The sequence below is a fragment of the Mugil cephalus genome, chromosome 20 (genome assembly GCF_022458985.1).
Source record: "Mugil cephalus isolate CIBA_MC_2020 chromosome 20, CIBA_Mcephalus_1.1, whole genome shotgun sequence".
NCBI classification, from domain to species: Eukaryota; Metazoa; Chordata; class Actinopteri; order Mugiliformes; family Mugilidae; genus Mugil; species Mugil cephalus.
The window spans coordinates 7,143,693-7,169,120 of NC_061789.1; the positions used below are offsets into that span (position 1 = coordinate 7,143,693).

A 25,428-nucleotide genomic window follows, 5' to 3' on the forward strand; every position below is an offset into this window, starting at 1 on the left:
ATGATTTACTCGTGTTCTATGCTGATGATACCCTACTCTACTACCCAACTCAGTGTTTCCAAAAAGATTTACACCAAACACCTTCAAACACCAAACTTGCATCAATCCTGCCAGTACGTTGGTTACGTATAATACCCCTACAAAGACTTCTTCAGTAACCTTCACTATAAAATGCTGCCATATTTGGTCACCTCTCAGATTGTCTCTACATCTAGCCTTCAGCCAGCAGAGAACAGCTCACATCGCCCCATGTTTTATTCTCTGTTCAGTTTAGGCACCCACCTGCACCCACCCACCTGAATTCATTCAGTGACATTCATGAGCCATCTCATTCTCTGCAACCGGCAAATGAATGATGACTAATCCTGCTGTCGCTGAGAAAACTGCATTGATGCATTTGAAAGCTCCTCCTCGATGTGATGGGGCTTGAATTGTACCTAACTTGAATGAATTACTGTAAACCTCTAAATGCAGTAACCCACCGCTGAAATAATTCAGCTCTTCAAGGGAGGTGGATATATCACTGCATGAACCTCAGCATTATCTTAACACTGAATTAAACAGGGGAGTTAAAAAAAGAGGTTGAACTACTGACACTGGGGCCAGGTCTGATGTGTTTATTGTAAAGCCTTTGTGGAACAAATTACTTAAACCTGTTTATGGTATTGTAGCCACTTCAGCCTCCAAGGGAACTGGCAATACAAGGTTGTGATAAATCAGCCAGCAGTAAAGCCTGATTTATCGTCAGAGGCTCTGGTACATGTAATGTAGTTACCATGGTTACCACCTCGTGTGGTCAGGCTGCAGTGATGTGCACTGGAATCTTTTCTGTCATGATGTCGGCAACGGTTGTTTCTGAAAAAGATTTTCAGTTTGTGCCTAGGAGAGAACATGTCAGCGTGTTCTTCGCTGACATCTGGAGGAAATTGGCCAGAGGAAAAGTAGTTTTATTGAGACGAGGGATTCATACCCGTCTCTCAGCTGGACTAATTTCCATTTAGACACCTTTAAGAGGAGAAAAAATGAAGGAATGTAGGCTCAAATCATATTAAATTTCTGAATATTGTAATGGAAAGTCAGACAAAGAGGAAATTATAGTGTTGTGATTACAGTGGAGTCTTGACTTGAACGCACAAGTGGCTAAGCTTCTTTTCAAATCTGAAACATCAAATATTATTACAAATCTGTCCATCTTTGACCATTTGGTGATTAGGGTGCTCTTAATGCCATCAGCCATTTCACATAACTGCTTTATAACTCTTTCTGGTATCATTAATTTTTTGGATGATAATTTGGATGATTACAGATGATTTATTTTCTGTTCTGACGTTGCTGAAGCTGTTAACTTGTTGGTGGACTTGCTGCAGGTCCAATATGGTGTTTCCTTTTAGCACTAATGTAAAAAGATTGTAAAGACATTGAAAATATTAACACCGCGTTCTGCATAAACCATTTAGCTTAACTCAACCATTGCTGGCTGCTGGCTATCAATCCTAAAGCTTTATTGTATGAGCGGCCTTTTACTATAAGGGCTTGAATAATTTATCTAGAAAACATTAAATAAATGAAACCATGTGAAAGGTTTAAAAGAAAAGTGGTGACAAATGTCTCAGGCTATTTATGAATATACATTATTATTATCATTTTGCATTCAGTATTAAGCTGTATATAGAAAAGCGTTGGGTTGCTAGCATAATATTTATTTATGATTTTATGTAAAAGCAAATCGCCATTGAAGTGTTGCTTAATTGCTCGTTGCCGTTGTTGGTGAAACAAAGGTATGGGGCTGGTTGATGCGATACTGGATCACAGAAAAGGCTTCATTCATAAAGAAACTTAACATATTAATACTCAAGTAAAGTACAAGCACCTCAAAACTGTACATGCGTGTAAATGACAGCAGTTCTGGTTACACCTCTGTTTGCATCCGCCTTTACAAGTGTGTGTTATGTTTCTGAGTTTATTTCTGAGCTCTGGGTAAAAATGTTTTCACAATCTCAGAATTCATATTAGGTGAATATTTTTGTTTTTATAAAACCTCACTGCAATAGTGCAAACAAATTTCCCAAATATCTCACACTCCTCCTCCTCTTCTGTTGATCTCTGCAGACGATGCAAGCGGCGCGATGCCCGACGGATGAGCTGTCGCTGACTAATTGTGCCGTGGTGAGCGAGAAGGATCTGCAGTCAGGACAGTGAGTCTCTTTGCTCTTTATCGCCTATTCATCGCTGCGCTGGTCGTCGATACGAGCGCACACACCTGGGCACCTCTCCAGTCATCTGTCAGGCCAAGCACTTTATCTGCAATCATTCATCCGGAAGGTCGCGATCAATAATCTGATACAAGACCTGGCAATAAAAATCTCTGGTTTCTAGACTGACTGTTTCAGTATCGTCTCTTAAATGTGGACAATTAAAAAGTATAGATTAATATCATTAGTATGCATGGAGGGTATGGATTGACGTCACTGCCGCCTCGGGCCACGCCCCCTTGAGTGGCAACAACATGGTGAAACGTAGCAGTAAATCCAAGGGGACTGGGGAAAATATGGATTATCAGATCAAATTAAGCACAATTAGAATCCACAATGATCCATACGAACTAGCATGGATTTGTAAAAATGGATTAGCCTCAGTTTTAATTAATTTCAGTTAGTTTTAATTCATTTCAGATGTGATAAATGTAGCTAAATAAGTAACGTTAGCTAAAGATGCTAACGCTAAGAGCTTTACTGAAAAGTAACATTAGCCGTTACAATACTGGAGCGCCTGAGCAAACGTTAAAAGTATGACGAGGAGTGATCACAAATATTCAGTTTGTTGTATTATTATTATTATTATTACTTATTGTTGGAGCTGAAATAGTTACTGTCGGACGTAACTACGCCAAAACGACAATATAGACAAACATATCTGACAGCCCTCCAGAACTTAAGAAGTAACTTAAGTTATGACTTCATCAAGAAATACAGCATAAATTAATATTACCTGACACTAAATGTGAACCACAATACCAGGTTTCTGTGCCTAGATTCAAGTTGTTTCTTCTTAATGCAGCAAACCATTTACTTTTCTTTTTCTTTGGCAGATATCTGTAAGAATATATGTCTGACTGCTTTTCAAATGTGTTGGTTCAGTCAATGGCACAACAGCTCTTCGCCTGTTTTAATTACTTTTATAATTTAGACTTTATTGAAGCCTATGATTCAAACTAATGCTGCTAATCTCCATGTTCAGCTGTCGCTTTTTCTCACTCAGTGGCCGTAACCATGGAGACTGCTTGCGGTGACGTCACGTGCATAAGCATATGCATTCCCTCAGGCTACAGTTGCAACTGTCAGTTAGCTTAGCTTAGCATAAAATCTACAAGAGAAGAGAGAAATGGATTTTTTTCCCCCTCAAAGACTTTAAAATCTGCCATTTTATATCAAATGTCTGGCTGTAGCTTTTTACTGGTGAGACTTTTTTGATTATCTAATGAATAAAATAAGCTTATTCTTTGAAATAATGGGTTAAGCACTTTGTGCAGTGTTTGGGAGGTTTTGTTAGCCCATCATGAATTTACTGCAGAAATAAGGTGTCATGAATCATCAAGTAGAAGCTAAAGTTTCTAATTAAATACCTTGGTTTATGGCTCGTGTAGGCTTTCTGTAAGCAGCTACTTATTTGGGAAGAGCTTAAATAAAAATTCTCGTGTCAGCACTTTTCTTATGTCCCTGCCAGACAGTTTTGTGTCACTACGAAATCTTCTTGGTGTTGCATTCTGCCAAATCATCCTGGTCTTTTTACTGCATAGAGAAAAGAAATTGACTGTCACATGCAGCCAGACCCTTCTGGATCATAAAATACGTTTTGACGCACACATCAGCCGCATATTTTGCTGTCATGTTGTTAACTTTTACACACCAGTTTGCCAGGTTTTGTCTAGAGTAACCTAGCTTCTACAGAAAGGAATGTAAAAGTGAAATAAAGAAATGAAATAAGGCAGCACTGAGCTGTATGTGTAATCAACAGTTACAATATATTGTGTGGAATTTGTATCTGATGGCGCGATACATTAAAGGATTATCTTAAAGGATTATTTTAAAGTTGTTCCCTTTAGTTTAGGTAGATAAACCAAAACGGAGCAAAAGTTTGACTGAATACTGGACTTTATCACGTGACAGCAAACGCAACTTAAAACAATCTTAAGACAGTAATGTATGTGCAAGAAATGATTACACATATAATGATTGTCTATGTCTGCAGACACGTGACTGTGAAGACCACACCCAACCACAAGTATGTGTTCACAGTGAAGACCCACCACACGGTGGCGGCTGGCTCCATCGCCTTCAGCCTCCCGCAGGTAAACTAGCGAAAAGAACTCACGCGCCGACACATGCGCATTGTTAATTAGCTGCTGCTAGGACGCTAAAACGTCTATTTGTGTTTTCTGTGTCTCTCTTGTAGAGGAAGTGGGCTGGTCTCTCCATTGGCCAGGAGGTGGAAGGTACGAAATGCCTGCATCATAGATCAGTTACTGTTATTTGTGGCAAACTTTCAAGGCCCTTCTATACGATAATGATGATGGAAGATTTACAACTTTAAATGATTAGTAACGTTTCAAACTATGGGTTGTTGATCAGACAGATGCTTTTTTTTTTAATTACAACGTAATTTGGCTATTTGACCTCACATGCATGACTTTGGATTATTTTTGCAAATATAGGTAATAGTGCAAAATATTGAATAATGCTGCAAAGATAGAAAAGTGTTGAGCTTTTGCATTTTGCACCCATAGACTGGAGCTTTGAAGTTTTTTAAGGCTTTTTTTATTTAATTTTTCACAAAAAAAAATAGTTACCTAAACATTGTAAAGCCATTAGCCAGTTATACTACTGATTGTAGATGTATCTGGTATCTATTGCATGTGGCTAAATGTGCCGCATTTCTGTGTTGGTGCTAATGCCTGTGCACTCTCAGGGGCCTGAGACATATGAATATTCTAAATGAGAGTCCTCTCCCTGCTAAGGTTTTAATGGAAGAGGAGAGGCGGGGGAGATTTCAATAGAAAAACAAATTTCACTTGGATATTTACGCCACTAATTGCCACAAAAAATGAATTAATAAAACACTCATCTTCCTATTTATCATTAAGATTCCCTGTTAGGATCCTGTAATGAGCTTTTATCTCAATTAAGGGGCGGAAATGAATAAATAAATATATAAAGAAATATGGCACTTTTCCAAATGGAGTGATGGTTGTAACTCTGGTTTCTCTGACATATGGTCCAATGAGTGAAAACACAGGTTTATCAATTTATATCCAGTTTCTTTCTTTGTTTAGTGATTAGTTATGCTCATACCAATGACTAAACATGTTTGTTTGCCTTCCACATTTAGCACATTAGCTACAGCGAGCTAGTGCAGTTCAGGAAAGGGGTTTAGCAGATGTTTAGCTACTTTTTATCGAGCGATAACTTTGGCCCTGTCTGTTCCCCTCAGTGGCCAACTACAACTTCGACAAGTCCAAGCAGTGCATTGGCGCCATGACAATCGAGATCGACTTCCTGCAGAAGAAGAGCACCGACTCCTCTCCCTACGACTCGGACAAGATGGCCGCCGAGTTCATCCAGCAGTTCAACAACCAGGCCTTCTCCGTCACCCAGCAGGTTCCTGTCCCCCCGCCTCAAACCCTCAACCCTCTCGCACACATTCATTGCTTTCTCTTAGATTTTAATCCTCCTCTTGTCTCCCTCGACGTCTTTCAGCTTGTGTTCAGCTTCTGCGACAAGCTGTTTTGCCTGGTTGTGAAGGACATCGAGGCCATGGACGCCAGCATCCTCAAAGGAGAACCAGCCAGTGGAAAGAAACAGAAGGTACCACACCACGTGAAGATCACTCATCACTGAGTCTTGCCGCTACTGGAAGACAATTTAGCTCTGACTGGAGTGTGGCTGTGGCACCAGGGGGTTATTTGATTAGATTTGTTGATTGTTCTGGACCAAAGTTTTCCTCCTTCGATAATTAAACTCCAGAGAATTCACTGCACATTGAATTGATTTTGAGAAATGTAAAGACCCAGTTATCATCTGGGTCCCTGTTGCAGGCAGGTCACAATAAACTAGGACAGGAGCAGCTAATGTTTCAAACTACACATTAACTGTACTACGTTATGGCTTCAAGTTAATAAATCACTCACAGTTCCACATAACTATGGTCCATATGTTGTATACGTGCTCCTCTACCAACCTGTATCACTGAAGCAGAGACCAGCATCAAACCACATGTGTTTGTTGCAGTAATTATTTATACGTGCTCATTAATACGGCAGCCCCGAAGGGCCAAAAAAAAGTGCTTGGTTTTAATTTCGGTACATTTCAAATTTAATGGACTCAAAAATACAGAGAAAAGAAAGGAAACAATGAAAACGAACAAGCTGCGGTGGGTTCATGTTTGGCAGGTTCTGTCTGTAAAAGCATCAATATTTAAGTTTTATAATTCATATTCATATTTACAAAAACAACTGCAGGCGGTTTATGTCTTTTTCTGTATTAAGTGCATATTTAGTTCAGCAAAATGTGCTTGAAATTAAAGCTACTTTTACCTGTTCCTGTTGTCAAGGCAGAAAATCTTATATTAGATCTAGCTAGTTAGCGTTAGCCACAGTGACCAGGCTGTTCATCAACGACAGAGAGGATCAAACCGATTAGTGTTATTTGATTCTATAGGAGGCAAAGTAGGCAGCCGTAAATACCACATATGCTTCGTTTCTTTATGTGTCATTTAACAAATTCATATAATCTGTTGCAGCTCTTTGATTAGATGACTGGCTGCAACGTCTACGTTAACCAAGTTAGCTCAAGGACACAGAGATTTGTGCTACGAGGATATGAAATTGTCTTGCAACCATTTAGACCAACAACTGATAAAAAAAAGTGCATCTCTAAACTAAAACGTGCAGATGCTCATCTTTTTTGTATTTGAAGCATATTTTATTTTATTATCTGGTGTCTATTTTATGTGGCGCCTGTACTGTGCCGCATTTCTGCGTTGGTACTTATGAATATTCTAAATGAGAGTCCTCTCCCTGCTAAGGTTTTAATAGAAGAGGAGAGGCGGGGAAGATTTCTACAGAAAAACTAATTTCACTTGGGTATTTACGCCACTAATTGCCACAAAAAAAAAATTAATAAAACACCCATCTTCCTATTTATCATTAAGATTTCCTGTTAAGTTCCTGTAATGAGCTTTTATCTCGATTAAGGGTTCGAATGAATAAATAATATGTGGAAAAATGCCACTTTTCCAAATGGAGCGATGGTTGTAACTCTGGTTTCTCTAACAGATCGACATCGGCCTGATGGTCGGCAACAGTCAGGTGATTTTTGAGAAGGCAGAGAGTTCCTCGCTCACACTAGTTGGTACGTTCCTTCTTTATAATTTCTTTACAATTACAGGCACATGATATTTATCATTATTTTATACTGATTTCTCCAAATAAATTGGATATCGCTGTGGTGAACCGTGCTGCAGTAAGAGCCATTCTGATCATGCACGTGTCTGGTTGCTCCACAAGATGGCAGCAAGAGCACATTCTCACGAGGGGCGTCCGTTCACACAAATTGCCTTATTTCCTCTCATCTGCCAAGAAAGAAAGAAAATAAAACATAAATCACAAAAGCGATGCTCCTTAAATCACACCTTATCTCCTCGTGTGTTTTTTACAGGAAAGGCAAAGACCAAGGAGGCGCGACAGACCATCATCAACCCCGACTGGAACTTCGAGAAGATGGGAATCGGAGGTCTGGACAAGGAGTTCTCCGACATTTTCCGCCGAGCCTTCGCCTCAAGAGTTTTCCCTCCCGACATCGTGGAACAGATGGGTGAGAGAACCCCCCAACGCCTCCCTATGTTCTCACCTCTTTCTCGTCACTTTTCATATTTTTACCACAGAGTATCTTGAAGAAATGTTTTTTTCTTCAGACTGTGCTATAGGCAGCCTAAACATGTGCGTGGTGTATTCCCAGCAGTAGGAAAATGCAATATACAATATTAGGTAGCATGGTACTATAGTGTTTTTATTTATTTCGTTTTTTCTTCTTATTCACAAGCACATAATATAACACCATTTTTATTGGTTTTGTGATCCTTCGTATTCATTTGGTTCATTCTCCCTCTGGATTTGAACGTAGTACATCATATACCTCTCCTCTCCCTCCTCATACCTGGTTTCTCCTCTAAGCATTCATGCTTTCTTTCGTCCAGGCTGCAAGCACGTGAAGGGCATCCTGCTCTTCGGGCCTCCGGGCTGCGGTAAAACACTGATGGCCAGACAGATCGGCAAGATGCTCAACGCCCGCGAGCCCAAGATCGTGAACGGCCCCGAGATCCTCAACAAGTACGTGGGAGAGTCTGAGGCCAACATCCGCAAACTGTTCGCCGACGCGGAGGAGGAGCAGAAGAGGGTGAGAGGAGGCGCTCGGTGTGCTTTTGTGTGAGATGTGTTGAAATGGAAAAGGTGAACACTGACTAAACAAACGTTTAAATTCGAAGCTGGGAGCCAACAGCGGCCTCCACATCATCATCTTTGACGAGCTGGACGCCATCTGCAAGCAGAGAGGCACGGGCGCAAGCAGCACGGGCGTGCACGACACCGTGGTCAACCAGCTCCTGTCTAAGATCGACGGCGTGGAGCAACTTAACAACATCCTGGTCATTGGTAAGAAGCATCAGTGAAAAACGTAGACAGTATAAAGATGGACAGCGAAACTGCTCCTCGAAAGTGAAGCAAGTAAAGCTCCCCCTGGTGTCTGGCTGCAGTATAGGTCTTAAGCTCCACCCCCTCCATGTTAGTGGGTGGGACTTGGGCGAAACTAAAACACTAAAATACACTCATACAATACATTGTTAATGACCAGTTGCCATGCCAATCACTCCTTACAGTGATTCTGTGGGGCGATGAGAGTTGTAAAAAAAAAAATTTTTTTACAAAGAAGTACAGCGTGTAATCCAACATGGTGATTGGTGATTGTAATCACCTTTTTTTTATCTTCAGGTATGACTAACAGGCCTGACCTGATAGACGATGCTCTGATGAGACCTGGCAGGTTTGAGGTCAAGATGGAAATCGGTGAGTCCTCTAGTATTATTTGAAAATGGTTGATGCTAACAACAGATGTTTGCATAATGTGTTTCAGAGTTTTTCCTATGGAGGCGTAGAACTGCCAAAATTTAACAGGCAAATTAAATAACTTTATGCCTCCTTTAAGGAATACTGTTAGCTGTTGTAAACGGTGATGATATGATATATAGTTTAGGTATGTGTTTTCTTTTATTATTTCAAAACATGTATTCCTTTTATTCTCGGTGCAACAAAACCAGAAAAAGCTACTAGTTCTTTTAGCTAGCTTCCAGGTCAAGGACGTCTTTCTTTATATAAACATACCACTTGGTTTACATACTGTTAGTCAAATGCTAAATACTTTGCAATACTGTATGGTGCTGGAGCTCTACTACTTTTTTTTGTTGCTGAAATACAACGATGAATTCTTATTAGTAGCCTTTGCTAATAACGAACGATCATCTTTGAAAAATCTTCTCCTGCTCACCATATTTCATTTTAGGTGCAGCAAATCCAGGAAAAAAGAAAGTAGTTGATAATGTGTAAGGAATTAAAGATAAAACACAATTTTTTTTTCAACCATGTGTAAGTGAAATCAACTCACGATTTAACTAACCCTCACCCTAGCTAAAGCGCTTAGGCTAACACATTAAGCAAGCTACCACTAATTCAAAGTTCACAGGTAACATGCTTTACTCTAAACTTCTCTTTTCTTTGCTTCTTCATGTAATATGTTTTTAGTTCATGGCGCTAACGTAGCATTTCACAGTTTTCGTCTCTTCCGCTCTTTCCAATTCTTCCTTACCTGTACGCGGCACGTCATCCATCCTCCAGGTCTGCCTGACGAGAAGGGCCGCGTCCAGATCCTGACCATCCACACCAACAAGATGCGAAACTTCGAGCTGCTGGCAAACGACGTCGACATCAAAGAACTGGCCGCCGAGACCAAGAACTACAGCGGTGCCGAGCTGGAGGGTCTGGTCAGGGCAGCGCAGTCCACCGCCATGAACCGTCACATCAAGGTCACCGGGAACTCTTTCACTTACGCAACTAGCGGTGGGTTAGAGGTGGAAAGTGTAGCGAGGAGCCGACACAGACTTTATGAGAATAATTTCCCATTGAAAACCAGGATATGGAGGTAGTACACAACCTGGAAGTTTAACTAGTCAGCGCTAGCTATGCTACACCAGTCAAGTGTAGCCTGTTGCTTCTGAAGTAAAACTGAACAATATATTGAAAAGTTGGTTCTTGACTTTGGGAATAGTCTGTTTTAACCATATCTACTAGCCATCATCATCAGAAAGTGCAATTACACCAATCAGGCATAACATTATATCTCAGTAATGTGTAGGTTGTAGGTGGGGGGCCTTTGGGTTCTATGTGTTGAGGGTAGAGGAGTCTGTGGATCATCTCCTGTCCGTGTTCATAATGTTGTGGCTGATAGACATAATACAGTAATACATTCAGTTGTTCACCCAACACTACGAGATGCTCGAGATGATATAAAATTGGTCAAAAGCTCCAGAAAGAAATGGTAAATGTAACTTTGAAGAATTTTGAAAAGCTTTTAAGAGACACAGCTCTGCACTTTTTGCATTTTTTTCTTTGCAAAGAGTGCAGCATATGATGTATTTAACATGACGTCTATGATTCTATGATTTTTTTTGTTTTTCAGGCTACATCTACAGTTGAGGTGGACATGGAGAGGGCAGAGAAGCTGAAAGTCACCAGATCTGACTTCATGGGATCCCTGAACAATGACATAAAACCAGTATGTACTGGTTATTTTCATTTATTTATTATTTATTATTTTGAAAGATTATGTTATTTGAAAGCACGCCCCCTAACACTCGTGCTGTTTCCCCCAGGCGTTCGGTACAAACCAGGAAGATTACTCAAGCTACATCATGAACGGCATCATCAAATGGGGCGACCCGGTCACTCACGTTCTGGATGACGGAGAGCTGCTGGTGCAACAGACCAAGAACAGCGATCGCACACCGCTGGTGGCTGTGCTGTTGGAGGGTAGGAAATCATTAAACGCAAACCCTCAGCTGCATTTGTCACAAGCAAAGCAGGGGAAGGAAGGGACGGATTACTCGGGGGAAGAAACAATGCAAATAAACAGGATTTAAAGAAAGAAGGTAGCATAAGCTACTGCGGTGGCATGGCAGGATAAATCCAAAGTGAGGCCAAAACTAGAGTAATCTAATGGAAAGCAGGCAAACAAAAGGTGATCCAGGACAAGATTATCCAAATAAACAAAAAGATACAAAGCAGCACCAACTAGGAACAGCAAGGAAACACAGGCAGAGGAATCAGTAGACAGAGGGAGAAGGATTATGTACTGTATAGACATGCCAGACTAAGGGCGCAAAGAAAAAAGACACAATGCAACATGGGTGAGTGTTCTGACAGGGGCAAGGAAAAGCAAAGACAGGAAGTAGGCCACAGATTACAAAATAAAACAGGAAACACAAGGAACAATCTCATAATTAAAACATATGGAACGGTAGCCTCTGAAACATTAAACTCTTACCCGTCTAGAATTCCATGTTAATCAGGGGACTCATACTGTGTATTTACTTTAATCAAAACACACATGCAGGTCCACCCCACAGTGGAAAGACGGCTCTGGCTGCTAAGATTGCAGAGGACTCACAGTTCCCCTTCATTAAGATCTGTTCTCCAGACAAGATGATTGGACACTCGGAGATCTCCAAGTGCCAGGCGATCAAAAAGGTGAGTGCTGCAGTCTCTTTTTTTTTTTTATCTTTAAGGTTGTTACATACTAGAAATTTGTCCTCGCTCCAACGGCTAATCCCTCATTTGGGAGTGTTGAGCTCTGTGAGCTCCAACCGGCAACCTACAGGTCTGAGGGATGAAGCCCACGCTGAAGTGCAAAAAGCTGCAGTTCACCTAGTGGCCACTTGAGGCTCCAAAAGGGAGCAAATCCCCATAGACCCCCATGTTAAAAAGCCCAACGTTACAGCATAATTAAATATGTTTACAGCCTGGTACAAAAAACTATTATGGCCTCGGTAGTTTTTTTCACTATTCCTGACAACTGTACTGGGGGTGAATCTATTTCTAACCCATTGTTTCATTGTTTATGAAGGTTTAAAATTCTGCACAATTAAGGGTGTTCCTGCTTTGAGTGACAGGTGGTAGCCTGAGCTAATAGGTAGCAGAGAGTTGGGTGGGCAGATCTCAATGCTGGACATGACCCCCATGTCCATATTTGGAATATCCGAATGTGGGCGGAGTAAAGGTCATCCCTCGCCAGGCTTTGTTTTCGAGGTTCAGAGGTTCCAATGGGTGATGATACGATGAGTTTGTCCATAGTATATAAAGTCAATGGTGAGCTCCCAGATGCTAATATTCTCAGTGTGACTGCTAGTCTCTCCTGGGTAGTGTGTGTAACATATACTGCAGTGGGAGGGCCCTATCTGGACTTCTCTGCCCTAGCAAAATCGAACTTTGTTCTTGTTCTCGTCTACCTCGAGAACAAATACACATTTCTCGCTTTTCGCCGAGTATGTAACGAGCTTAACAGTATGTATTTGTATTTGATCTGTTGCAATCCATTTATTAACGTTTCCCTGTCCTAATTCCTCCGTCCTTCTCTTTCAGGTGTTTGACGACGCCTATAAGTCCCAGCTCAGCTGCGTGGTGGTGGACGACATTGAGCGTCTGTTAGACTACGTTCCCATCGGCCCTCGTTTCTCCAACCTGGTCCTTCAGGCTCTGTTGGTGCTGCTGAAGAAACCTCCACCCAAGGTAATCCCATGAACAAACACGTATGCATGTGTGTGGGTGTACAAACACTGATAATCTTTGCTACAGAGAAAAAAAAAACACATAGGTGTGCCACACCCTTGAACTTAGCTTCAATGTATAAGCTTACATGTACAGGTTAGCAGTTACCAGCCTTAAGAATTCAGATATGACGCAAATTAACCAAAGTAGATTATTTGTTATGGTTAATTTTATTATTTTCTTCATTTCTTTATGGTATCAAAATATAAAAATATATATATTTGTTCAGGATTTATCAGATAGATAGATCTGTTTCAGTAGTTATGCTATGCCAGGGGCGTCACTAGGTATTTAAGGACAGGGGAGGCTCAGCCCCCAGGAGATGCACAGGATGTAAGCTGACGTAGCACGTGAGCACAAAATTTCACAAACAGCTAACAAAGACTGAGAATTTATTTAATATTATTATTTCGGTCTGTTTTTAACCACATTAAAACAAGTTCCAGCAGTAACTACTGATCAATATAGAGACATGACTTTGACTCAAAACACAATAATTGTTTGCTCGCAAATGTTTTGAAGTCGCACGGATTACGTATGTGACTAAAATGGTTGCAATTTGAAGCCCTGAAAAATATCACTTACTTAAACCTTGAATTAAATGAATATTAATGAGTGGAATGGATTGGATAAGGACGCACTGAAGGGGCTCGCTCTACCTCACACAGATTTATGATTATATTTAAGTGATCATATATAATTATGTATTTGAACTCATGTATTTTCTGGCCATTTTATATGGAATTTGTCAGCACCTTTGTGCAAAGAAAAAATAAAACAACACCAAATTATTTAGGGGGGCCTATTTTAGAAGGGCTGTAGCCCCCCCTAAAATATCCTTAGCTACGGCAGTGTGCTAAGCTAACCTTCTTTTTGCAAGATAACCAATAGGCATATTTTGCATTTACTGTTTTTTTTTTTTTTTTTTTTAAATGACACTTGCATATTGTAATTATATAATGTACTCATTGTATAATGAGTTCAAAACTAAAATGTTGCCCTTTAATTTCTCGTTTTGTGGCTTGAAAACCTCAGTAATCCAGTAACATCTCCTCAGCAACACATCCTGACGTGTGTTTATCACATGGAGTCTTAATATAACAAAATCTCAAGGATTTGTAGGATTTGTGGGATAAAGTGTCATGTTTTTACAGTAAATTTAAAGACGCATTTGTTTCGTGTGAAAAACCACTGTACCCTGTGAGTGTTTAAGCGTTTAATCTTCAACCAACAAAAATGTATAATTCACCATGCGGCGAATCAACTACAGGCCAAACCGAGTCCTCCGCTCCCTCCTTCCCACAGGGCCGGAAGCTGCTAATCATCGGCACCACCAGCAGGAAGGACGTCCTGCAGGAGATGGAGATGCTGGACGCCTTCAGCACCACCATCCACGTCCCCAACATCTCCACCGGGGAGCAGCTAGTCGACGCCTTAGAGGTACGAACACATTCGCTGCAAACACACGTTTTATTTTATTTTTTGTCTCTGGTAGCAGTCGCTATTGTGCACCCACATTCGGGTGAATTAAAATGCATTCAAGCTAGGATTCGCAGATGAAGGTGGGGAATTATATGCAGGCATCCCACTCTCAAGGGCACACAGTCAAGCACATACACAGCCTTGAGGAATCTTTTACCCCCCTGTGGAAAAAACATCAAGTATAATTAAAAGGATGTGCCGGTTAGGCGGCGTTGAAAATCTCCAGCTTTTCAACTGCCTTTGTTGTCTTTGCAGCTGCTGGGTAGCTTTACAGATAAGGAGCGAGCCAGCATCGCACAGCAGCTCAAAGGGAAGCGAGTCTGGATCGGCATCAAGAAGCTCCTCGTGCTCATCGAGATGTCGCTGCAGGTACGTAGCCACCCCAACCCCCCACCCCCACCGCTGCCAGCACAGCCGACCAGCTTCACGGGGCACCACGTCACAACTGTGATCTGACACGATGAGACGCGCTGGGTGTTTGTTGTGGAGACGTTTATTTCACACTTCAGAGAAGTGAACGTCACCGCGGAAGTCACACGATAAGAGAGAAAAAACGAAACGTTGTGTTGAAGCAATTTTCCACTAGATTTGTGCTTGTAATCTGTGTTCTGGGGCCTTCAAACGTCTTTTGATTAGATTCGATGCGACTTTATTACAGATGCAAGAACAAATATATATATCAATGAGAGGTATATGCTGATCAGCCACAACATTTTGACCACTGACAGGAGAAGTGAATGACGTCGACTTTTGGAAACTTTTGGATCAGGCACTCGTGTGGATCTTATCAAGTGTCTGTGACATGATCCACAGAGGCCCCTCCCCTCAACCCATAGGTCCCAAAAGTCCCCAGACCCCCCCCCCAGAAGTCCCATGTCCATTCCCCGTTCTGAGTCACAACCTTTCGGGGGCTACAGGGGAGACCTGCACAATAATAGGCCGGTGGTCGTAATGTTATGCCTGATCGGTGAGGCATTTGCTTGTAATGCGAGTGTAAACGTAAATATACAGTGTTTGTTTGAACCCTGTTTACTTCTGTAATCTCTGTCTGATATTTAAACTTGTTAGGAAATTTGTTCTGAAACATTTAGGTGTGAGAAACTTGTACCATAAATCAGGAAGTAACACGTTTACACACCACTGTGTAGTGCTGTTGTGTTGTGAGAACAAGCACTACTGTTTTAATGGTGCGTGTCTTTATCTGCAGATCTGAGATATGAATGCTTGTGTACATAAACCATAGGTCAGTTATGCAAAGCGCTGTACAGACAGCTGTAAATACGTTAAATGGAATTGTATTCAGGAGTGTATACGTTACAGTATTGGCCTTTTCAACTGTCGTTTTCTCTTCATCTTCTTCTACTTCTTTTTTTTCTTAACTGTCTAGATGGACCCTGATTACAGAGTGAGCAAGTTCCTGTCTCTGCTCAGAGACGAAGGGGCGTGAGTACAACCACTCTGATCACTTTGACTGCCCTCATCTTCCTCTTTTGTTTTTTTTCTCATCTGCTTCCCTTTCACGTTTCCCCTTCTTCTTATTTTCTATAGTTTGTCGGTACATTGCTGTTTTTGTTCTTTTTTTTGTTCTTTTTCATGGTTAGATACTGCACATACTTGATTGGGTTTATTTTACAATCACCAGGTTGAATGAAGGCGACCAAATCCGAATTTAAGGTGTCGCCCTCGCTGTGTACTGGTAAGGATTGGGAGCAAGTGGTGAGACTAGTAGCTGTAGAGTGCAGAAGGAATATTAACCACTAAATATCTATCTACAATTTGGTAAAAGGAGCTACTTGCTCATATATTAAAATGGTTTTAATCCAAAACCAGTGACTGTTTACTAAAGGACACGTGTGCACGGCTATTATTTCTGTTGAGTTCAACTTTTAAACCATAAAAGAAAAGGTGCACAGTTAATTTAACTTTTCCTTTCCATGTTCACATCCCTTTCATTTGATAAATTGTATATTTTTTGTTATATGCTTCCCACCACATTGATACATTGACATTTGTTGAGGTTTTAAAATTAACATGACATTCTACATGTCATGTTAATTTTTTACTCACCGTCCATCTTTATTTTCCTGATGCAAGCAATATTGTGTACACTTTAGTGTTGTACTTGTACGTGTATAGTATAAGTTATTGTATAACTCCTAGAACGGATCTTGTACAGGTGTTAAAGTTTAGCTTTTAGGAAACGGTTGCACCAACTCTTTGTAAGTTCCAACCAGTTCAGACTTAAATCACGGTGGATCGTTCCACAAGGTGAGATTTGACGTTTGAACCCTGTTGCAGAGTGTTGCAAAGCTAATGAACAACATTAGCCTGCTTACATAGGACCTGTTTGGATGAAGGAGTAAAGGAAATGACCTGACCTGCCACATGAAATGCTCGTTAATAATAAAAAATAAAATGGGAATGTTTTAAATTACACAAAAGTATGATATATAAAAGACAAATTTCAAAATGTCCAACTAAATTTCTAAATAGAGGTTAGGGTGGTAGGATGTTTTCACACTCTAAACTGGATAAATGCTACTAGCTTGGGAATATACTTCACATATTCCACAAACTGTAGACATTCGCCAGTGTGTGATGCTACAGCTTGTTAGCATAGCTGATTGCTTAAGACTGGCTGGCTCCAGAAATCTGTTGCAGCTAATGGCGCATGTGTGCCGTAAATAAACATCACATCACACATCACGTAGAAAAAGAAACAATGCATGGTAATCGTGCTACGCTGCAGGGGCGCCACTAGGTACTTAAATTGTTTTATGTTGCAACAACAAATGTTTGCTACCACCTCTACAACAAAAACAAAGCACTGGGAAGACCAGGTGTGTGTTCAGTGATGTGGGCGCACTCTATATGAACAAGTTGAATGGAGTAGTAGTTTCTTTTTTAAAAAAAAGAAAACAACAAAAAAAATCAGATGTCCTCATATGTGGACACTGGGATTATTTCATTGTTTATATCATAATAAAGTCACCCAATGTGTGACAAAATATGAAACTGTTTATTTTTTATTTTGAAGTCCCAACATCCTCAAACGGGTTTTGCTAATTAGCAACGTTGTAGCTCGTTGCTATTGATAAAATTTGTGAAATTTGCGCGTCATATCAAACTAGAAACGTTAATAGGAATAAATAAATAATTTTCAAATGTAAAATTCAATGACGTTTTCTACCTCGTCTACTGTTATCCTGTGATTGTCTGTGGAATGAATCCGCCATCATGTTTTTACATCGACTAGTGTATTGACCCATTGCTACCACTAGATGGCTGACTAAAGCGTCCACTAATGAGGACAACGGGTTTAAATGAAGCAGAATAAGCTGCGAAAAAACCTAAAAGTTAATGTTTTATGAGGATGCAGGGTCTCAGGATTTTAAGAATATTTTCAGCCCCCCTAACGACACCAGTGCGTCTCTGCATTGAGACCTGCTATCAAATATTGTCAGTAACTGTGCTCCATATCCTCGACCCCACATTCCGGTCATGTAGTTTTGTCATTGGTCATTGACTTTGTCCTAAAGCATAACACAATAATCAGAGGCTCTCTTCTTGCTGTCAAGAGGTCGCCGTGGTGGTTTCTAGTGTTTCTTGAGTGCCGTCTGTGGACATTATTAATTGACCTTTTATATTTTCTCTATTTACTCTGATCTGAACCCACCCAGTTTGCAGTTTCCACAACCTTAGGCGGCACGTCAGGTATATTCAGAGCAATGGATTCACAAATAATTGGTGCAACCCAGTCCAGGTAGTGCGCATCAAAGTCCTAAAATGACTGGATATTGGAACAGCAGAACAATTTTAACAATTAATCGCTAGGCACAGCAGCTAAGTCTTAGCCCAGTTCTAAATTTAAACTGATGACGCCAAATTTGGACACCATAAATAAATGGCATTGAAGACTTGATGAGCAGCAGAAAAAGGAACCTTAATCTTTCCACTTTGTGTCAATGTACATGTTAGATGAAATATGACCACCGACAGGAAGCTGAAACAAGGCTTTGCTTTCCTTCTGCTTCTCTTATCTAGTGACCGTAGCTTCTACGAGTAGCGCTAGCCGGAAGGAATGGAGCAGACGTCTCTGCATCTACAAACCACAAGGGGACAAAATGAGGAAGAATCAAAGCAGAAGACAAAAGACGAGATCTCCCTCTCATCAATTCAATGACCGCACTATTTAAATACCCACCTGGTCCAAGAGAGGAACATGCGAAAATCCTCCGTATCTCAGCATGTTTCTGTAGGCAATATCACCACAATCCCTACTACTACTACTACTACTACTACTACTACTACTGGAAGTTGTACTGTTAAAAATAAAAATCTGTTATCTGTAAAGAAACTGCAATAGATGATTGTAAAAAAAAAAGTGCTGTTTTGTGCATTGTGCGTAAAAATGACCTGAAAAAAACGTTTTAAGCTATGCTATTTGTTGTATTTGTTGCGTATCTCCCGTCCCGCTAAAGGTAGTTTTATCGTCAGTGTACCCTCACGGCGCACAAGCAGATTAAAGAGAACACAAAAACTTATTAACATGTGAATCTATAAGAGGCTTTTAGTGAATGTGTAGTGGCTGTAAAAAGAGATAAAAAAGAAAAAGCTGTTCCATGTGTAAATGTAATCCCTTTAAATATACAGTATGTTCCTGTTCTGTAAATAGTATATATAGACATAAATGCAGTATATCATGAGAATACGTTTATTTCGTACGATATCAGTATGACTCCTGAGATGTTTTACCAGGTTAGTGTAATAGTGAAAGTAAATGTCGGATTGTTGGCCTGTCTGTCTGTGTTGCAGTACAGTTCAGTCTAGCTAGTTGCATAATCAGTGTTAAAAAATTAAAAGAAAAAAAAACACAAGAAAAAAAGAAAGGAAATGTCTTCACTTTCAACATCGACTCTACTTTTAGTACTTATATCTTGTTTTACTTGTGGGGACCTGTGTTGTATCATGTGCATGTGTGGGGGAAACCAAATGCTGCATGTGTCCCGTGTGAATGAAAGTGTGTGTGTGTGTGTTGGTTGAACATGTGTGTGTGTGTGTGTGTGTACTTGAATAAGATTTAGACCGATGGTGGTTAATACGTGTGATTTTTATTTTATTTCCTCATGTGTTCAGTGGAAATCAAAGTCCAAATTTCCTGTTTCGTTACGACCATTGACAGTTTGTGTGTGCGTGCGTGTGCGTGTGTGTAAATATATATCAACATGCAGATGTATTATTGCAATAAAAAAAAAGCACATATGCACAGAAAAAAAAAAAGGAAACGTTCGGCTTCTTGTCTGGTCTCACTTATTTTGACACATTCTTTTGCGGTTCAGGTTCGAGAACATTCAGTTCTTCAAACCCCAAAAAAAAAAAAATGAAAGTCGTTAAGTGTCAAAGTTTATCCGTAAACAGGCTGTAACCAAGACAGCGTTTGAAGACAATTCATTAAAATAGCTTCTTCAGATTAAGAAGACTGGTGGTACGTTGGGGTTTATGGCAACACCCACGAATGATCCTCTTTAAACCCCAAGAAGCTACTCAGATGACACACCTTCAAGAAACTCTGTACGTTCAGGTGACTTTGTTTCAGCTTGCTTTTGTGGATTTAATTTAAGCAGATTTACATCTGTACTGAACAAACTGTGCAATCCCTATAGCAAAAGAAGAGCACGAACGCACTGAAAGTAAGAAGTGATAAACTTCCTGTCTCACTTATGTAAGTATTTGGACACTTTGTTTTTGTTTTTGTTTTTTTGTTCTTCTGGTTCAAGAACATTCTGTTTGAACTATTGTAACGGATATAACAAGTGCCCAAACCCAGCTTTCATTTCAGTACGTCTGTGAAGGTTCATTAAAGTCATGGTACATCCAAAAAACAAAACTAGGGCAAGTGGACTTTCTTGAAAACATCTCAACCAAGTAACTTCTTCAGTTGTTGAAGACTGGAGGAGGTGGAGGAGTGCTACTTGGATGAAACGTCCTCGAGAAACTCTACAAGTCCAGGTGACCTTGTTTCTGCTTATTTTTGTGGATTTAATGTAACATCTGTATTTAAATAACTGCAGGAGAAACAATCCTTTTAAGACATAGCGCCTAAAGTAACTTAACTCAGTCCTTTTAAATGATTTCAGTCTTGGTACATGCACAGGATTAGCCATGAATCAGAGTTGATTCAGAAACCAGAGTTTTCATTTAGACTGAGACAGAAGCGTCTGTCAATATGAGAAGAAAAGGTGGAACATGTGAGTGAAGAAAACGTTACTGAAAATAAATGGCAAACGAGCCGCTGAGGTGAAGAACATGAGTCATGTGGTTTGACAGGAAGTCATTTGCACAGTGAACAAAAAAACCCACGGCAGGTCAAGAGTGCTCTCCAGGATATTTATTGACAAAGTTGTTTCCTGGTGAACGATCAAGAGAAGATTGGTGACCAGAAGATTAAGGATCAGAGGATAAAGATAAGATGCAAACCCCCCCAGACAATATTTCAAACAGTTTGACTTCTAAACCTTCTGAATCAGTCCCCACAGACACATTCACTCTTTTTTTTCATATTTTCTTTAATTTACTTTTGCCATATAGCGAGATTTATTGAATCTTTTTTCTATTTATTGATAATCAACAATTAATGTGACAGATTTTTCCATTTACAATATGAATCGTTTAGATCTTGCACCGAAATATCTAATATCTATAAAGAGTCACCTCTATATACACCTTTTTATTGATTTATTTATCTTTTTTTTGGTATTTTTGCTGTAAATGGCTACCATACATTTTCAGCTGTAATAATTAATAATAATAATGAAGGTGCAGAGATGGTGCAAACACATATGGACATATATGCAAACAAATATGTGAGCTCTATGATAGCTACTGGTGGTGTAGTTTCTTATATATATAATACATGAAATAAAATAATAAGAATATAACACTGCTCTTTGGGCAAGAATTACGATATTAATAGAATAATATTTTTAACGTTTGCTTTTTTTTAAGATTAACGGTGCTTTGAGCACTATATAAACCGAATGGGTTTTCCCATATGCATTTTTTATACCACGTGTAACAAATGAAATAAAATAACAATAATTTAATACTGTTCTTTGGGCAAGATTAATGTGCTTTTTTTATTTTTACTTCAATGGTAAGAATAACGTGATTTCTTTTCATTATTATTTTTATTTGTTTTTGTGACTTCTATGGCTCCATACATTTGCATTCGCTAATAACATTAATCCTCCGGGTTGCCTGTATTATGTAACCTGTCCGCTGCGGTGATCCTCCCCGGCCTGCGGGGGCGCTGCGGAACCTGGTGATGAATCGCTGCCGGCGGCTCCGCTCCGCTCCTCCTGACCCGCATTCACCCGTACTGTACAGGCATGGGGGAGGACCGAGTATAGAGAGCTAGTAAACACTGTAGAGTTCCCTCTGCAGACCGTGGCCATGACTTTGGCAGTACCGGGCGGCGGACGCGGCTCTCCCGTCTCCACGCACCTGATCGCGGATTGAAAGGGGAGGCTAACCCCGGTGGGGGTAGAGAGAGGCATAAGCTGACGCCGACCGGAACGGTAAAGCTGCTTTTTTATTTCTCCGTGTTTGTTCTGCTTCTTTCTCTGTATCTCCCTCTCTCTGTGTTTCTTAACGCTACTGTTCCGTGTTCACCGGGCTTTTCTGTTGCCGCTGCGAGACGCGTTTTTATTTATTTTTTTTAATAAGCGATGCATTTGGTGGTTTGTGGCGATTCGTTTGGAGCGAAATGCGGGGAACGCCGCTTCTCGGGGACGGCGGTGCAAGGTGAGTGCTGTCCTCACGTCAACCCGGTCGCTGCGCCGGCCTGCTTACTGTACTGTACCTATAGGTTAATGCAGGGGGGAGTCGCCAGTGCTCTGCAGCCCCGTAACGTCCCCGTGTGTCCCGCTGGTGAGACCGTATCTGACCTACATGGAGACCATGCGCTTCCGCCGCTGCCCCGAACACTGTGCGATCTCTGCAATCAGAAACCTGTTAACCTACATTCTGCGAGGAAAGGTGCGGGTTCGGCGACAGCGTGGTGTACATGCTGTACTGTATATGGACATACAAATATGTGGGCCTCCCGCTGCGTGATTTACAGCCTCTGCTCGCATTCCTCGGCTGTGACATATTCAGAAGCTGGTCCGTCTTTGTGCGTAAAAGTGTGCCAAAGCGTGCGTGAGCGCGAATCATGCACGAGTCACGGAGATGTGGTATATGCAATGTGGCTCTCTGCCTATAGCTTCCCCTATATGGGGAGGGGTTTATGTATGTCTGTCATGTCATGTGTTAAGTTACACACAATGCCAACAGTCTGCTGTTATGTGTTGTGTGTGTGTGTGGTTGGTGCAAGGACTTATTTTGGACTCCTATAGTTTGACACATCTTGACTTTGGGTGAATGACCGATCCAAGGCAACAACAACAAAAAAAAAGGTTAGATTTCTTGTTCGATCCTAATAGTGGCAGTTTTCATTTACATTTCACTTTGAGTGACAAAACTAGAGATGTCACGATGCGATCCGATCCGATTTTGCAATATCGAGTATCGTTCGATCCAAGTCCCGATCTGCTCCTAAACAAACCGTCATCCCTTTATGAACTTGAGGTTCATATCTGTTTCTTATCTGACTTTTTTTTTTTTTTTCCTAAGTTAATGTAGTGTGGAGAGGGTAGCTCGTACCTTGGCCCCAGAAAACCTGTGTAACCATAAAGTCCATACCATAACCATAAACTCCATAATGCTCTCTGGATTCGTTTTCATGTTGATGCTGTTTTGCAAACTTTTTCTCCTTGAGGAAACTTCTCTTGAACGCAGCATTCAGTGTTTGTTGTGGTTGTTTTGCAGCAACCTTTGTCTGAACTGATGTCTGTACTTCATGGATTCAGTTCTGTTATTCTTTCATTCACATTGCATTCGACTGACTTCATTTTCTGAAGTTCATCCGCACAGAAGACGAGTTTATCCATGTGATTTTGGTTCCTCTTGTATATGTGGCAGCTTTGATGCTAGCCAACCGCCATGATGCTGATAATTAATAACTACAATACATTTGTCTTGGCTGAAACCCAATCCCAATCCGATTTCGTCCCCCGTTGGGGATCCTTACATCCTTAGGCAAAACTATTGTAGAAACTGGGACCCACAACTGTAAGGTTCTAGCACCCTAGTGGGTCGTTTGCTTTGTACACACCTACACAATGTAATACACCTCCACTGGAACAGATGTGAACGCTCTTTACATTAAGGCCGTGACACGTCTGAACAGAGTGTCGGCCGTTTGCTGGTGTCAGTGGCCCTAGTTTTTTTACCCTGCTTCATTGCCTCTAGTCTGAATCCTGTCAGTGTCTTTTTTTTTCCAAACAAAAGTTTTGACATTGTTTTTTTTTTATCTTCATCTAAATTCTCACAACTTGGATCTATGTATGGCGGTTTGCACCACTTCCTAGCCTCCCAGCTAATAGCAGTGCTTAAAATTTCTCCTTTTGATGACAAATACAGACTACTGCCACCTGCTGGCATGGTGAGTTAGTATTGTTACGTGCTAGCTGACCGTCGACCGTAGTCTTTGCAGTGTGTTCGAGTGCAACTTTTTGGATAGAGGAAGCGTGAGGCAACATCACAGTCGGACTTTGTTGCCATTAGTTCTTTTTTTTGTCCATTTGTTGCGTCCGTCCTATAAAATCTCCAGATGTTACGGGCGACGTGCGTTCAAGATCGTCAAACACTTCCGACAATATTTTCCTGAAATGCAAAAGCCGTTTCTTCATAAAATTGCACAGGAAAGTCTCGTTACCTCTGTTTACTAGTGTTACCATGGTAACCCAGCTCTGAATATGAGTAGATGGTGATTTGCATTAGTTTCTGGCAACCTTACTCAGACGTATACGTTGTTGTGAGTTCCTCCTTCAGATGTTTTTTTTTTCTCTCCAGAGAAGGAAAATACGTACAGGCAACATCAGTGGTTACTGAATGAAGATAAATAATTCAATCCATGCAGTTCATGTATATGTTTTGCAGGGAGGATTTCTGCATTGAAAATGTTTAAAGGACGAAGCACTTGTTAGATCTCTTAAAGACGTGACATTGGAAATGCCATCGGTGTGACTCACAAAGCAAATGTAAAACACGCTGCGTATGTGTACATATACATAAGCCTTAATCTCTGCCAGCAGCCAGACGTGACCTCCTTTGACGTCCCTCCACCTACCCCCTCTCTCCAGTGCTGCAAGGCCAGTGTCCTGGTTTTCCGTAGCTGGGGTTTAATGTATAGAGAGTGTAGGGAAGGGTGGGAGGAGGAGGAAGTGAGAGACAGGAAAGAAAACCAGTGCTCACCAACCCCCCCCTGCCCGCCACTCCGTCCCTCCCTCCTCATCCTTCTGCCTCAGTGTGTGTCTGACATTGGTTACATAACCGGGCCCGCTGGCCGGTCCCCGGGGTCCCACGGCCTGCTTGTGTCAAACAGATGTAGACAAATGGGAGGGGCTTGGAGTAATCTGTTGAGTCGGTACCCTAATTTTACCCCACACATACACTTTTTCTTTTTTTATCCTGTTGGAGTCGTTTCAACGAAGACGTCAGAGGAAATTAGATCAAGAAACTTCTGCGGCGAACACCTGAGCATGTCAACATAGGATTTTTACGCGTTATAGGACATAAATGTTATAAACAGTCATATCCCCAAGTAACAAGAAAGACCAATACTCATGAATTCTTCAATTTTCCTCAAAATAATATGGTGTGAACCAGTGAATCTCATCTGTTCAGTCCCTAACCCTAACCCTAGCCCTAGCCCTAACTTGTTTTTATCAATGAATGCATCAGTTTTCAACCTGCATTTTTGCATACAAAAGTCCTAGTAAAACTCAGTATTCAGAAGTATTTTAAGTAGCAGCAGATACGTTATGAGGTAGAAAACAACAGTGGCTCTCCTCCATTTGCTATAACTTTTTTAGTTTTTTAAATTAAACCTCTTTCTGCCATCAGCGTTACTGATATCA

At 40.8% G+C, this 25,428-nt stretch overlaps 2 protein-coding genes across 5 annotated transcripts in view; both read left to right on the plus strand.

Moving 5' to 3' along the window:
- LOC124997409 (vesicle-fusing ATPase) overlaps positions 1–19,696 on the plus strand; it is a 39,032-nt gene extending 19,336 nt beyond the window's left edge. For 2 of the 3 annotated variants that reach the window (XM_047571075.1, XM_047571073.1), the window contains 20 exons: positions 2,110–2,195; positions 4,249–4,348; positions 4,453–4,492; positions 5,488–5,654; positions 5,754–5,861; positions 7,331–7,406; positions 7,713–7,868; positions 8,251–8,450; positions 8,539–8,704; positions 9,041–9,115; positions 9,941–10,128; positions 10,782–10,877; positions 10,975–11,131; positions 11,715–11,848; positions 12,740–12,886; positions 14,231–14,365; positions 14,663–14,776; positions 15,795–15,850; positions 16,050–16,103; positions 18,452–19,696. In XM_047571075.1, the coding sequence (XP_047427031.1) occupies positions 2,110–2,195; positions 4,249–4,348; positions 4,453–4,492; positions 5,488–5,654; positions 5,754–5,861; positions 7,331–7,406; positions 7,713–7,868; positions 8,251–8,450; positions 8,539–8,704; positions 9,041–9,115; positions 9,941–10,128; positions 10,782–10,877; positions 10,975–11,131; positions 11,715–11,848; positions 12,740–12,886; positions 14,231–14,365; positions 14,663–14,776; positions 15,795–15,850; positions 16,050–16,080 (2,232 nt within the window). In that variant the 3' untranslated portion in view covers positions 16,081–16,103; positions 18,452–19,696. The remainder of the gene's footprint in view (positions 1–2,109; positions 2,196–4,248; positions 4,349–4,452; positions 4,493–5,487; positions 5,655–5,753; positions 5,862–7,330; positions 7,407–7,712; positions 7,869–8,250; positions 8,451–8,538; positions 8,705–9,040; positions 9,116–9,940; positions 10,129–10,781; positions 10,878–10,974; positions 11,132–11,714; positions 11,849–12,739; positions 12,887–14,230; positions 14,366–14,662; positions 14,777–15,794; positions 15,851–16,049; positions 16,104–18,451) is intronic. The other variant, XM_047571074.1, reaches the window with a different exon arrangement.
- Positions 19,697–21,611: 1,915 nt separating this feature from the next.
- Positions 21,612–25,428, plus strand: part of LOC124997410 (thyroid hormone receptor alpha) — an 86,981-nt gene continuing 83,164 nt past the window's right edge. Inside the window, exon 1 of one of the 2 annotated variants that reach the window (XM_047571077.1) lies at positions 21,612–21,984. The gene's annotated coding sequence lies outside the window, so the exon portion shown is untranslated. The remainder of the gene's footprint in view (positions 21,985–25,428) is intronic. The other variant, XM_047571076.1, reaches the window with a different exon arrangement.